The sequence below is a fragment of the Dasypus novemcinctus genome, chromosome 11, assembly GCF_030445035.2.
Source record: "Dasypus novemcinctus isolate mDasNov1 chromosome 11, mDasNov1.1.hap2, whole genome shotgun sequence".
In the NCBI taxonomy this organism is placed as follows: domain Eukaryota; kingdom Metazoa; phylum Chordata; class Mammalia; order Cingulata; family Dasypodidae; genus Dasypus; species Dasypus novemcinctus.
In genome coordinates, this window is record NC_080683.1 from 15,885,807 (window position 1) to 15,900,085 (window position 14,279).

Below are 14,279 nucleotides of genomic sequence, written 5' to 3' on the forward strand. Positions count from 1 at the left end.
TGTAGCATTTACTATTTTTCTCATTAAGAGACTAATCTGTTTATAGAAGTATATTTCATCTTCTGAAATTCAACACACATGAAAGGGTAATTAGACATAATGAGGAATTCTGCAGCAGGAATTTCTTAAAATGTTTCTGAGACACTGGGCTGGGCAATCAAAAGCAGTTGTGGAATTTTAATTCAAGAATCTTTCCAGTTAAGATATTCTCAAACTTTTCTGATGGCTTGAATAAAATTTCTTACCCCAACCCTAAATTAAACCGCTCTGTAGCAGTATCTTTTAAAAACAATAATATCCAGCTGTGAGGGGATCCAGTGTTCACTAAGTCAGTGGTTCTCAAACTGTGGTCTCAGACCGTCAGCATCAACTTGTTAGAAATACAGATTCTCTGCTCTTCCCAGGTTTGTTGAATCTGTATTAATCTGATATGTACCAAAATTTGAGAACCACTATGGCAGGTAATAATTTCCTCTTATGGCAGAACCAGAACCCCAGGCATTTATGAATTGTATCTGTCCTATGTTCTGAAATAGTGACCTGTTGCTAATCTTGTTCCTTTCTATTATAGGTCCCCTCCCCTCACAATGCTTTTCCTCTCTGCTACCAAATTTTCTGCCTCCGCCCCTCCATCTTGCACAGATATCACCATTTTCTTAAATGGTGACCAATGTTCTTTGCCAAAGGTGCCAGTTACCAGTTCAGAAGCTAAGACACAGGGAAGTGGCCCAGTAGTAACAGCCACTAAGAAAGCAACCAGTTCTCTGGAGTCATTCTTTCAAAAGGCTGCAGAAAAGCAGAAAGTAAAAGAAGCTTCCTTTTCATCTCTTACCATCACTACCCAGGCCCCAGTAACCAATTCACCATCCAAGCCCTCACTGCCTTTCCAAGCCAGTCATACTACAGGAACAGAGCCCTTCTTTAAGCAGAAAACTCTGGAAGCCCTAAAGAAGAAACAGCTTAATCATCCTCCACAAAATCTATGGTCCAGCCCTAAAAAGTTACCAAAACATTTTCTGACAGAGTATACAGATTGTACCACTGCTTGTGAAGAGGTGTTAAAACCAGAATTGTCAAAAGCAACTTCTGCAGAGATGGATTTGGCCCAGAGCAGCCCAAACAGACTAGCTGCTTTATTCTCCAAGTCTGCTCTGGAAGTGGCTCAAAAGGCACCTAGTACTACTCCGAGTCTTCTGGATGCTGAGGACCAAGTACCTTGTGAGAAGTGTGGCTCCCTGGTTCCAGTGTGGGAGATGCCAGAACACACGGACTATCATTTTGCATTGGAGTTGCAGAAATCCTTTTTGCAGCCCCACTCCTCAAATCCCCAGGTTGTTTCGGCCATTTCTCCTCAAGGCAAGAGAAATCCCAGGAGCCCTTCGGCCTCTAGTAATAAACGCCCTAAGCTTGAGGGTATGCAGACATTGGAATCATTTTTTAAGCCTTTAACACATTAGTGCTGCCCTCCAGTTTGCTAAGCAATTTTAATATTTTATCTGTAACTTGAAAGATGGAAATATGACCACTTCTCAAGGATACCCATAACTTTATGAAAATTTTAATAAGGAAAATAATCCAGTTAGGTGCTGGGTTGAAGCTCCCATCTCTTCACAGGCATGGATTCTCATCCCACTGCTAACAGAGATGTAAAAATCCACCTTCCAGAGATACATACAGATGCTTTGAATTTTTAAACTTTGGAGTTTATTATTAGAGGGGACATTTTTTAAAAATTCAATATCTATTATTAAAACTTCCAAGTACTTAGGTTTAAGAGATATCAAAGAACAAATTAAATGGATGGACATACTATGGAAAAACTTTTTTAAAAAGAAAAAAAATAGAGTTCAGGGAAGCAGTATCATACAGTAAATGAGCCTTGACGCCTAAGAGACCTGGTTCCAAACCTGGCTGTGCCTTTTACTGTATGGCCTTGAACAGGTCACTTCCCTCATTTGTAAACTTGAGTTACTACCTTAAAGATTATTGAAAATTAGAAGAAATAGATTTAAAGTACCTATCTTAAAGTAGGCATAGAGAAGGAACTAAGGTTTTACAAAAAAATTTAACAATTCAGGTAATGCTTTGACACAAAATTCCACATTTTCAGTTGGAAAATGTGAAGACTTGAAACTCTAATGTGATACAATAACTAGTTTAGGGCAGGGCTCTGTACACAAAAGCTACCTAAATACTGAATTTCATACTTAGCCATTGGCCCTTTTACCTATTTTGTTTTTTCATGTAGAATGAAATTGCTACTAGACCAGTTCAGGGCCTGTTTAGATTGGATAAGCCATGCTCAAAGCTAGATCTCTATAATCTTGCTGCAAGTGTGATCTGAGGAACAGCAGCATCAGCATCACGAAGGAACATGTTAAGAATAGTCTCAGCCTGACCTGACCCCCACCCCTACTGAGTCAGAGTCTGTATATTAACAAGATTCCTTTGGCAATTAGTATACATTTTTAAAGTTTGAGAAGTACTAATCTAGAAGATACAAAAGATCAGCTTTATAGAAGGCAAAGACATTTCCTAAACCCTAAAGCACAAATTTAAGAGGTAAATGCTTGGGTCTTTTCATCTCTTTCCTATTAAACTGTAAACTTAGGATTTTAAATTGATTATTATGTTATTTTTAATTCATTATTGTAGCTTTTTTTTTTAGTGATCCAACATGTATAGTAGTGCATTCAGTTCTTTTGCCTTTTCTGACATCGTATGGGAAAGCTAGAATTGTGCAGAGAACCCAATCAAAGATGAACTGAGAAGGTGAGGAGGGAGAATGGTGTATATATCCCCTTCCCACCCTCTACTTTTTAGCTTATTAATAAATTGGGAGTTCTGTATTTAGGTTGAAGAAGGGGGAAAATGGTACTGTGTATAATAGGAAATTTTCTTTCTCAAAACATATTTCCCAGTTTTGTGGTAATTATAAATACCTAATAAAAGACAGTATTCAATGTGTACCTGGCCTTTTCCCTGTTGGATTTGTAGTTTCTTGAAGGCAAAAATTCATGGTGTCTTGTACATAATAGGTACCTGAAATTCACGGGGTGAATGCATACAGTGAAAAATTTTACATCTGATTACCAGAACTGAAACAATAATGTATGTAATCCTTGGTGGCCTGTCTTATACACCTTTTTATCCTCCTAAATGTTTTATAAATGTGGAAATGTGACTCCCTAGTTCCCAGAGATGCCTTATTAAGTATATGTTGATTTTTCAGTTTCCATTTTCTTAACCCTAGGAAAAGATAAGTTATTTAAAACAAGAAAAACCGTGAAGCATTTCTTTTGGCTGCTGTACAGATCAAGCTGAATAGATCTTTTAAACAGCTGGACTGACAGGCTTCTGTAGTCTTTCTACTCATGTGCCTAGAATGAAGCATCATATAGAAAAGCAATGTAGTAGAAACCTAGGTTACACTGGAATTGGTAATATGTAAGGGAAGGAGATGAGATGTTGGCTGGTGGGTGATGAATATAGTTCAACGTTCCAGTCTGTGGAGGGGACAGCAAAAAGACATTAAAAGGACAGTGTTGGGAAGCAGATGTAGCTTAAGCAGTCGAGCACCTGCTTAGCACCTGAGAGGTTCCGGGTTTGGTTCCCAGTGCCTCTTAAACAACAAGCAAACAGACAAAATAACCAACTCAGGGCTGCCAGTGTGGCTTAGTGGTTGAGTGCCGGCTTCCCAATACGAGGTCCCGGGTTCAATTCCTAACCACAGTACCTCAAAAAAACAACAAAAAAAAAGGCAGCTGAGCCCAAGTGGGAGGGAAACAACTACCACTTAATACCCTGGAGGCAGAATGCTACATGAGATCTTGGGCTCCATTTATCATTAAATTTCTTTTGCCAAACCCAGTGCTCACAAGTCACTCTGCCTCCCCTTTTTGCATTTGATTTGAGCCCTATTTCTCTGCCCATAAAATATAGTATTGATACTAATCAAGTACTCTGACCTCAAACAGGAAGAGGGACTAAGATTTGGCCAGGTGGCCCAAGGAGCTCCAATAATCCAGTTATGGTATATAAACCTTACTCCTGGCTACTTTCCATTGCTAAGGGAAAGCACGAAGGGACAGATTTGTCTCTAAATTCTATTTTTCACTAAGCAGGTAGCACTCTAATATCAAAATTTCCAAACAATAAAAAGGATGTATGGTTTAAGAAAAAATTTCAAACAGCATTAGTTTTAGGGCACAGTGGAGGGCTTCATACCACTGACCAATAGCAAGTAGCCAGCTCCTCGAATGTAGGGTAACTACCTATTTCAGTTGAAAAGGTCTAAGCTTCACTTTCTACTCTGTTACTCAAACCACTATGCAAAACAGACCAGCTTACTTTGTTATGATAATGGAACATTGATCTTTTCTAGGGAAGAGGGATAGAAGAATGGTAGATGAGATAACTGAGGGGTTCCAGGTTCCTTTCCCATTCAGGAGTCAGCAGTGTTGCGGTTTTACTTCTCTCTAATCTTGGAGAGGAATCTATCTCTGGAGGTTGAGCTCTCTTAAGCATAAGCACATTATGTCCAATAAAACATTTTTATTCTGTACAATATATATATATGTGTGTGTGTATATATACAGAGAAACCTCAACCAACAAATCCCTGAGTCCATGGGAACCCAGGACACTTAATAAAGGGAAAGGAGGGAGTCCATATCCAAAAGTAGGAATATGGCAACAGCTCTCCTTTTCCTCCTGGTTCCCTACAACAGAGGGAAGAGGATAGTCACTGCAAATTACTAAAACAAGAGGACTTTGTGGGAGCAGGGTGGAAGTGGTAGGGTGGAAGGTCAGGGAACTACTTGTCAGATCCCCAATCATCAATCTGGGAAAGTAAAACATAATATTTGACCGAGCATTAAAACCAACAGATTGCTGCAGAGGAAGGGACAAGACTGACATGCAGCTGGCCTTCACTGTGCCAAGCCTTAGCTTGGTAGCCCCACACCTGGGCCAGCACAACACATAGCACCTGTGGGGCCTGTGAGAGGACGAACTGGGGAAACGGCCCTCACATGAGGAAAGGCAAGGGGATAAAGCTGAGGAAAAGGCCTCAGGCCTCAGCACAGGGTGGGAGCGTGGCCATTCACTGTCCCTGTGCTATTTCTTCAGACCCTGGGCCACCAGGTAGCCAGAAGCAGATGTCTTTTGTCCACAGTCAAGTAAAGATGGGCAACTTACATGGCCTTGAGGTATAGAAAAAAGCAGTGCTTTCAAGGGCCACCCTCAGTTGTGACAATTCCTGAAGTGCAGGGACCACACCGGTAGATCATGCCCAGTCCTGATAGTGGCGCCAAGGTGGCCATGGTTAGGTCTCCAGTAGACAGGCCACAGGGTTGTCAAGGTTGATGAGCCAACCAGGTGGGCACACGGCTGCTGAGGATTACCCTGAATTCTCCTTTCTTCTCCCTCAGCACTGCCCCTCCCCTGGCCACATCAAGCTTGGCACCTCTCCAGTAAGGTGGCAGAGAGCAAGTGGCAGAGCACCCATGTCTCCCTAGCCTATTAACACACACAGCCGCCAACGAAGGGCAGCATGGCCGGAAGTCACCTTATATATTGAAGGGACAGCAATAGAGCTGTCCTGGCCTGGGGGAGCTCAGAAGCCCATGTTGGCTTGGGCCTCTCCTGCTGCAATGGCTTGCACATCAGTGACGTGGCCGATGCCCTTGGTGACACCCTCTCGGAACAGCAGCTTGGCGCCCACCTTCAGGTACTCTGGGTGTTTCAGGAAGCGGAAACGTACCACTGCCTTCTCCCCTGTCCGCAGCTTGTCCTGCAGCAGATAGGTGGTTACAGGCCCTGGCCAGTGCCTCCCACCCTATACTCTACCAGCTTTGGCTCTCCACCCTCCTGGGGCCTACTGGCCTCGCACCCACCCTCAGTGGGGCTATGTTCCGTTTGTGTGATCGGGGAGCTCTCTGCAACTCTGGGCTTAGGCCTCCCTTTTTTCTGGAGACAAAATTCTGACTTATTCCCAGAGAAATAGGGGAATGGCTGGGTCCCTCTCACCTTGGCGTGGATCTTTTCCACCACTGCAGTCTGACGTACGTTGCCCACGTGGACTGTCACCTGGAAACCTCGCCGGAAGGTGGTGGCGTGGAACAGTAGTACTATTTCTGCCTCGAACACTGAGCAGATGGTGGGATTCATCTCGGGGCTCACCATCACCATGCCCTGGGGAGGCACAGCCCCCAGACCCAGGAAGGACAGACCTAGCATTAGACGCCCTCCCCAGCTACCCACATCTTTTCACAACTCCTGAATTTCTTGTGCCACTAAGACTCCAAACACAAAGATCTCAGGAGAAAATACTCAAAATTCTCCTTATAGGGAAGTGTTCCCTCACCCCCCTCCCATGTCCTCTAACCCTTCTAATACTTGGTACTGGACACTCAGTTTGTACCACAGTAATTTAGTGATGTGCTGCTTTATAAGTATTCTAAGCCTTTTTCATAGATAGTCTGTGTAAGCAGACCATAAGTTTCTTGGGTCAGAGACCATGTTGCTTTTGAGTTTCTCTGAAGCACCGAGACAAGTACTCATTTCAGTAGCCAGTCTCCCACTGGCTCTCCAACCCACACACCCACACACCCACCTCACCTTGCGAAGGAGTGCGCGGTCAAAGTCCCCAAGGGCCAACGTAGCAGCCTGACCAGCTCGGAGCACACGACAGGCAGAGCGGTTGCGCTGGATGCTGCATACTCTCAGCTCCAGGAAGCAGCCATCATCCGTGGGGCCCACCACCAGCTGGTCCCCCTCACGGCAAATACCACTGCAGCCCAGAGGGCAGGTGGCACAGTGTCAGCTAGGGCATCCTGCCTACTTCTCTGCCTTAGGGTCACCTAGAGCACTCCTTTCCATCTGAGGCTGATCCCTTAGATGGAGGAAAGGGATCCTAAACTCAAGACTTGCAGGCAGGGGGGATGACTGCCTTGCTCAGTCCAGAGGTTCAGACTCTGAAGGCTAATACCAGGAAAGACAGACAGGTACCTGCTGGTTTGACAACACGTAAGACTTGATCCCTGAAGGACCAAATTATCCCCTTGGGCTTCATCCTCTGTTTTGGAAAGAGTCTTAAGGAACCTTTCATCTCTCCACTTTTGAGTCAAGTCAGTTGAGTACACTCCAGCTTTCTTCCTGGGGCCCAAGACCCACACTACTCCTCAGGGGCCTCAAGATTCCCAAAAAGCAGCAATACTGTTTCATAAGCCAATAAAGTAACTTTCTTCAGCTCTTCTGATAGTGAAAGCCTAACGTGCAAATACGTGCATCCTTTAGACGGGCCCTGATCAATTCCAGGGTCTCCTCTGGGCCATGTCTTCATGTGTATGGGGATGTGAGGGCTGAGGGGGATGGGAGGCAAGCAAGGCAATTCACCTGGAAAGGGTCCCTCCAACAACAGTCCCCACCTCTGGCACTGTGTAAATTTCATCCACCTGAAGCCAAAGAAGATTCCATCAATAGACTCGGCTTGTCAGAACCAGCTCCTCCCTGTTCCCCAACCCACTGCTTATTATCAAACAGCCTACTACCTGGAACTCTGTCAGTTGCTGCATGAGTTCCTCCTGCTCTTTACTGTTGGTGAGTGGTGGTAGGATGTTCAGAAAGACTTTGAGCAGGTCCAGACTCTCTCCAGACACACTGGATAGTGTGAAGATAGGGGTGACACTGCAGAAGGAGGTGTGGAACAGAGATGAGGCAAGTCCCACCAGGAGGTAGAGCCCTATACACTGGAAAGCAAGCTACTCATGGATGGATGGGGAGCCCTCTCTCTTACCTGCTACTCTGCCCCTGAGCTTTGGGCCCTCTTGCTGTGAGCCAGCCAAGGAACGTGACACAAAAAGTCCATCCCAGAGTGCAAAGGAGGTGGCGAATACCTGGGGTATCACTTCCTTCCCTGGGTTCCAGGGCATAGCAAAGCTCAAACTGGCTCAAAGTGAGGGACGGGATGGGGGATGAGGGATGGGGGAGGTCAAGCATCTCCACAAACACTCTCTCCTGTCATCCCAATCAGAACTGAGCCCAAGCTGGTCTCACTCTGGGGATGGAATGCTGCACTCCTGGGCACTGAGCCCTTGTGGCAGCCTTCCCTGTGGATCAGGGCTCTGGGGTCAGGCAGGCTTACTTGGGTGACTGGGCAAACTGCTGGGCAGCAGTGACAGCATCGTCCTCAGAAGTGACCAGCATGGGGACCTTGTGGCAGCCAGGCTGCTTGAGGACCCGCTCCAGCTGGCGTACTGTCCTCTCCACTGTGGTCTTGGCACACAGATCCACCTTGCTGACCACGACGAAGAAGGGCACTTTCAGGGCCAGGGCCAGCCCCAGATGTTCCCTCGTGGTCCCAGCTGCCTCACGGAAGGCAGGCAGGCAGCAGCAGAGAGTGAGAAGGCAGGAGGAGGAGAGGGAAGAAGAGGAGAGTTGGTCTGTCTCCCAGGGTAGGAAAGAATCAGCACCTCCCCTCCCCAGCCCCGTCCCTGCCCCAAGGCCTCGTACCAATCCCAGTGTTGGCACTGACAAGGAGCAGGGCACAGTCAGGGCAGTATGAGGTGAGGCCAAAGATGGTGGTGTGCAAGTACTTGTGGTGGCCTGCCAGGTCGATGAAGGTGATCATCTTGGAGCTGCTCTCACAGATCTCTTCAGCTGTCCGTGAGTCGCTGTAATTCACCACCTGGCCCAGAGCCCAGGGCTCTCAGTGCCCACTGCCAGCCTCCCCAACCCGTCAAGAGTTGCCAGAATCTAAACCAGTCCCTGGGAGACCCTGCCTTTTAGCCCTGAGCCCCATTTCTGATTTCTTTTTAGGTGATTCCCCATCTGTTTTCTAAGTGGGACACAGCTTGTTCACAGTCCCCTCAGGGCCTTCATCTACACTACTCCAAAAAGTCTCCACACTCTGCCCCGGCCTCTGTCCTTCACCGCTTCCATCCCATCCTCAGAGTCTGGCCCACTGGGTCCCAGTGATGGCATGCACCTCTCCCTTGCTGTTAAAGCCCAGGATCTCGAAGCTGATGCTGGAGGTTCGGCCAGACTGAATCTCATGCAGGTGGCGGAAAAGGTTGAGCCGGGCTCGGCCCCGCCCATTGTCCAGCTCTCCCTGGGTCAGGACTCCAAGCAGAGTAGACTTCCCTGAGTCCACATTCCCCAGGACGGCCACACGGAGGTCTAGGAACTGTGGACGAATTGCCAAGGATGAGAGCTCCACACCCTCACCTCTGTCCACTGAAGGGCGGCAAGAGGAGCGACGCTCCCTGGGGAGCAAGTGATGGCCTGGACACCCCCCGGATCCCAGGCCAGGGGAGAGTCTGTTACCACAGGGCCCTCCCGGGGAGTGTGGGCGTGGGGGCAGGGAAGGGCGTGGGCTTCACCTGTTGGTTGTCAGGGACCTTTCGTACCAGCACCTCAGTGATCTTCCGGGGCATGTCGCTGTCATAATCCACCTCTCGCTCCCGGAGAACGGTGATGTCTGCCCCTACCCTGTAAGAGCAAGGCCACAGCTGCCATACCTCACCTGGAGTCCTCTCATTCCAGTTAGCTCTGGGCCGCTGGCCTTCCTGTACCCCCCAGAGCTCCCAGCAACACCCTACTTTACTTCCCAAATCCCTTGGTGCACCCCCGCCCCCACACCCCACGCCAGCCCAATCCATCCCGGAGCCTCAGCTCCCTTTAAAAGGTTAAAAACAAAACAAACAAAAATCAAATCAAGGGGTAAGAAAGCTTAGGTCCAATGAGATAGAGCCTGGGATACGAACACTCTTCACTTCAGCCCTTTGCCAAAAGAAGGCAGCAAAAGGAATGTCCCACTTTGGTCCCTTGGGCCACTGGAGACTGGGGATGCCTGGGTCCTCCCCAGAGACAGGTAAAGGAGAACCGAGGGGGAAAGGGAAGCATACTTCTCTGCCATACGGTGCAGGGTCTTGAGGGAGGCCCGCATCTCCTCCTCAGCCAGCCCCACCAGCAGCCCGTTGTCCTCTACCCCAATCTGGTAGACAGCCTCACCACGGCCTTCCTGGAGCCGCCATTTCATCTGTGTCACCAGGTGCTCAAAGCGGTACTGGGATGGATTCACCAGCTTCAGCTTGGGGCAGGTGGGGAATCATGAGGAGAAAAAATCAGAAATGCTCCTCCCAAACCCATGTGCTCCCCACTTGTCCTGTTAAAGGACCAGGATCTTTCCTTCTCACTAAAATCTTCTTGTCCCTGAACCCCTCTAACAATGAGTGTCCCTCCAATAGTCGGGTACAGAACCCTTCCCTGAACTTTGCCCCTAAAGTGCTCAGATCGTGAACTTTGGAAGGATCTCAGAGAAATCATCCCGTACTGGCAAGGACAACCTACCCCAACTCCCAGCTTAAGACTCACTTTATATTCGATGTTTCCATCTTCAGCCTGGAAAGAAACAGGTAGCAGTTACCACAGCCCATCTAGACCCCAACCCCCACTGCCCTCTGATTCCCTGGGGCCCAGGCAGTGATGAGAGACTGCAAGAAGACCCAATGGCACCTGTCCAAGTGAGTGCCTGCCAAAGGCCAGTGGCAGACAAGCCCTCTGCTCAGCCCCAGTGAGGCTTCTCTGAGGGAAAGGCCTCTAAGGACATAACAGAACCCCAAGTTCCTCCTTTCTTTGACCACTGGCAGCACGTTCTTCCCAGATCCAACATCACCCCTTTCTTCTTCCCATGGCCTCAAACTGCTTTCCAAAGGGGTCTACGTCTCTTCTGTGCCCAGGCTACCGAGGCCCTTCTTTACGACTGGTCTAGGAGACATCACTTCCTTCCTGCCCACCCCTCTTGGCTGATGTCATCAAGATAAGTGCAAGAGGCTGCAAAAGATTCTGGCCCAGGGCCAAGGGGTAGCTCAGGACTGGTCACTACAAGTTCAATGAGACAGAGCCCAGGCGAGAGAGGAGCAAGGGCTCCAAGGTTGGGGCTGAGATGAACAGAAGAAACTCAGAAAGCATCATGAAGGGGAGTCTCCATAAACCAGACACACTGTGGTTTCACCTCCTGCCCCCTAATCTTATGCCTCTGTTGAGGTAAAATCCTGAATCCACCCTACAATCTCTTCCACCTCCTCCCTAAATCAGATGATAGGGCACAGCATCTCGTTGCCTGAGCCTTCCCCTCTTGGATGCAAGGAGATTTGGGGTGAGGTGAAGGGGGAAAGGGTTGGAGTTTATGACCAGAAACCTCCTTCTTCTCCAAGATCCTACAATTCAAAGGAGAATGACCCCACAGGCCAGGAGGAAAGTCTGAACACTTCTTTCTGTGCTTGACCTCTGTTTTAGGGCCAGATCCTTGCCTCTACTCTGCATTTCTTTTCTTTCTTTCTGAGGCGGAGGGGACTTTTTGAAAAACTGAGATATAATTCACATATCATAAAATTCACCCTTTTAAAGTATAGGATTCAATGGTTTTTAGTATAGTCACAAGGTTGTACAACCATCACCACTATCTAATTCCACAACATTTTCATCACCTCCAAAAGAAACCCCATACCCATTAACAGTCACTCATTTCCCACTTGCTCAGACCCAGGCAACCATTAATCTACTTTCTGTCTCCATGGATTTATCTTTTCTGTCCGTCCTGCATATGTACACCACTGTTCCCAGGCCATTTTAGTTTTCCTCTACTTTTTCTGTCATCATTCTATCCCTTCTCAGCCCTCTGGCTCCCAAGCCCTAACAGGTGTTCACAGACAACCTCCATCTCATGGAGGGTAAGAGAGATCTTTTCCTATTAACCAAGACCCTCCAGAAACCTTCTTAGCATTTTGCTGGGGACGTTGAACAGGGTGGGTGGCTTCAGAAAATACAAGGATGATGGTCTAGGCCAAGGTTCTTAAAGTGTGCTCCAGGACCACAGGCATCAGCATCACCTGGGAATTTGTAAGCAATCCAAGTTCTTAGGCCCACTCTGACCTACTAAATCAGAAATCCTAAAGGTGGGACCCAGCAATCCAAGTAATTCTGATGCCTGCTAATGCCTGAGAGCTGGTTAGGGGCTCTTCTCCGGGGTCTTCCTTTCCTACAAGGGATAAGGTGGCAGTTATTCTCTGTCTCAGGGTGGACGGCAGATGTGTGGAGGCGCTCTTCTTTGTCCCCACCCCATCCTTGGTTAGGCAAAGGGCAAGGGAACTCTCACAGTTCCTCTGGTAGTATGGAATGGGGGGAGGGGGAGGGAGGAAACCTATTGCTCTTTTCCCGGGTACTCCCCTCCTCTGTGTGGAACAAGTTTGGAAACAGTGGTGGCTAATCTGCCTGCTCCTCATCCCAGAATGCAGCCCCCTTCCTCTGTCGCAGTGCCGGGAGGGGGCCAGGGCGTTCTACTCTGCTCTTGTCAAGGGGATGGGGGGTGGGATCCCTTTGCCCTGCTTCTCCTGGAGGTATCTAGATCAGAAGGAAGGGGTCCTCCCTCCCCATTTTTCCTGCCTGGAGTCCTTGCACTGGGGGAGAGGTCCGGCCTCTCGGTCCCTCCTCCCTAGGGTCCCGGGACCGGAAGGAAGGGTCTCCCCTCCCCTCTCCTCTGGGGTCTTGACACCGGAAGGAGTGGTTTCCTCTCCTCCCGCCACTTCCCAGGTGCTCACCTCGGGGGGCAGGTACGGAGGGTTGTTGGCTTTGCCCCCTCTGTTCCTTCCGTTCTTCTTCTTCCCCTTCGGGCCCCCGCAGCCGCTGCTGCCGCCGGGCCCCCTGGCCTTGAGGGTTCCGCCCACGCCCGGGCCCCCGCCGGGCCGGCAGCAGCCGCCGAACAGCTCCGATACCCTCGAGTCCATCCGCCGCCGCCGCCAGCCCCCCACCCGGCCCCTCCCCCCCGCCGCCGCTGCCGCCGCCGCCGCCTCTACGGCCACTGCCGCGTCGGAGCAGCCGGGGCGCGGGGTGTGGCTTCGCGCAGGCCACGCCTCCACAGCCCTCCCCTGGCCCCCGGGGCGCGTCAGAAACAGCCGCGGGGCACCACGGGATAAAGAGTCTTCAAGCCTGGAACCTCGCTCAGAAGCACTTGCCGCTGCCCTACAGCTCCCAGGAGACATCGCGGCGCGAGGAGCCGCGGACTGCTTCGCCGCGAGGGCGGGGAGCACAGGCGAGGAGCGCGCCTCGGCGCGCAGGGGCCTGAGGGAGGTGTAGTCTGGCTCCCAGGCCCGCCCTCTGAGCGGGGCTCTTTGGCTAGAGCCTTACGAGAAATTTAGACCGGTCGGCGGTGGCCTGCCCTAGGTCTGGCCCCTTTACGCGGACCCCAGACAATAGGTTTCCGGCCTGGAGAGCGGCAGAATTCAGGGAGGCTAGTCCCCGCAGCCTGCTGACCCCCCGATGGCCGGCGTGCTGTCGGGGTGAGTCAGGGAGAATGCCAGGGCGGGGGCGGATGGCGATGGGCCTAATTACGGCTATTATTGTTGCGATGATTATGCCACCCTGAGACAGTAGTCACTGCTTTATTACCAGGGCTGGCACCGTCCGGGGGATGGTTTCAGCAGCCCGAGGCACCGCGTTGGCCCCGGCAGGAGGCCGGAATCCATAAACCAACCCTAATGCCTGAGGGCTACGAGGACACCTGCAGCGACCATTCTCCGGGCTCTCCTCCCGCCCCCCTTTCTTTTTCAGCAGAACCAATCCGGGAGAACCGAGTTTAGTTTTACAACAGTCAGGGCTATAGGCTGGCCTCTACTTGGGGCGGGGCTGGGGTTCCAGTTACATCACCCTGAGTGAGGGCGGGGGGAAGTGGCCGGGAATAGAAACTTGGCCAAGGGCCCCAGGTCACTGTTGACTGCTGGCGTTCTTTACCAGCTGTCTCTTCCTCTCCTGCTTTTCCAGGACTCTTGCAGTCAACAAACAGAAAGCACAGAGACAGAAGCCAGTCACCAGAAAGGCAGGGTCGAGAAGCAGCGTTGCTGGGCTGGGAGTCAGGACGCCAGGGTTCAATTCTCAGCTCCATGGTTGTCTCATGAGTCACCACACACTATGTAACCACTTCCCCCTCCTTCTCAAACAGTGAGGTGTCATACACAACAGCAACTCTTCCCTCCGACGCACCATCGGTGGGCTTACCTCTGGTGATCCCTGCAGGGGTTCACACTTGGTGGAATCCATGGCTCCCCACACGGCCATAAGGAGGGAGGCAGGCAGCTAATCATGTAGGTGCTGTCGGCATGGAAGAAGTCCCCTGGAGCAGTGAGAGCGAACGGGCCGAAATCTGTAAAAGGACCTAGCAGACCCAGCCAGTGATGTGGGTCTTCAATGGTTGAAAGCACATCAAGTGACTTCTCTCTTTTC

General features: G+C 50.0%; 2 protein-coding genes across 6 annotated transcripts in view; one reads left to right on the plus strand and one right to left on the minus strand.

Moving 5' to 3' along the window:
- The window catches only part of POLH (DNA polymerase eta), a 58,812-nt gene extending 54,243 nt beyond the window's left edge, over positions 1-4,569 (plus strand). For all 4 annotated transcript variants that reach the window (XM_004473075.5, XM_058306784.1, XM_058306786.2 and 1 more), the window contains one exon: positions 572-4,569. In XM_004473075.5, coding sequence (XP_004473132.1) covers positions 572-1,457 — 886 coding nt within the window. In that variant the 3' untranslated portion in view covers positions 1,458-4,569. The remainder of the gene's footprint in view (positions 1-571) is intronic.
- On the minus strand, positions 1,682-14,235 carry GTPBP2 (GTP binding protein 2). 2 transcript variants are annotated; one of them, XM_058306789.2, is made up of 12 exons: positions 14,055-14,235; positions 10,377-10,403; positions 9,908-10,092; positions 9,383-9,491; positions 8,989-9,186; positions 8,514-8,688; positions 8,146-8,365; positions 7,553-7,688; positions 7,398-7,456; positions 6,621-6,792; positions 6,030-6,194; positions 1,682-5,793 (listed from the first exon to the last, which is right to left on the minus strand). In XM_058306789.2, the coding sequence occupies exons 1-12, from the start codon at positions 14,112-14,114 to the stop codon at positions 5,617-5,619; spliced, it is 1,683 nt and encodes a 560-aa protein (XP_058162772.1). In that variant the 5' UTR covers positions 14,115-14,235; the 3' UTR covers positions 1,682-5,616. The 2 variants fall into 2 exon arrangements, with proteins under 2 accessions (XP_058162772.1, XP_058162771.1); XM_058306788.2 differs by lacking the exon at positions 14,055-14,235 and adding an exon at positions 12,602-12,807.
- Positions 14,236-14,279: the final 44 nt, after the last annotated feature.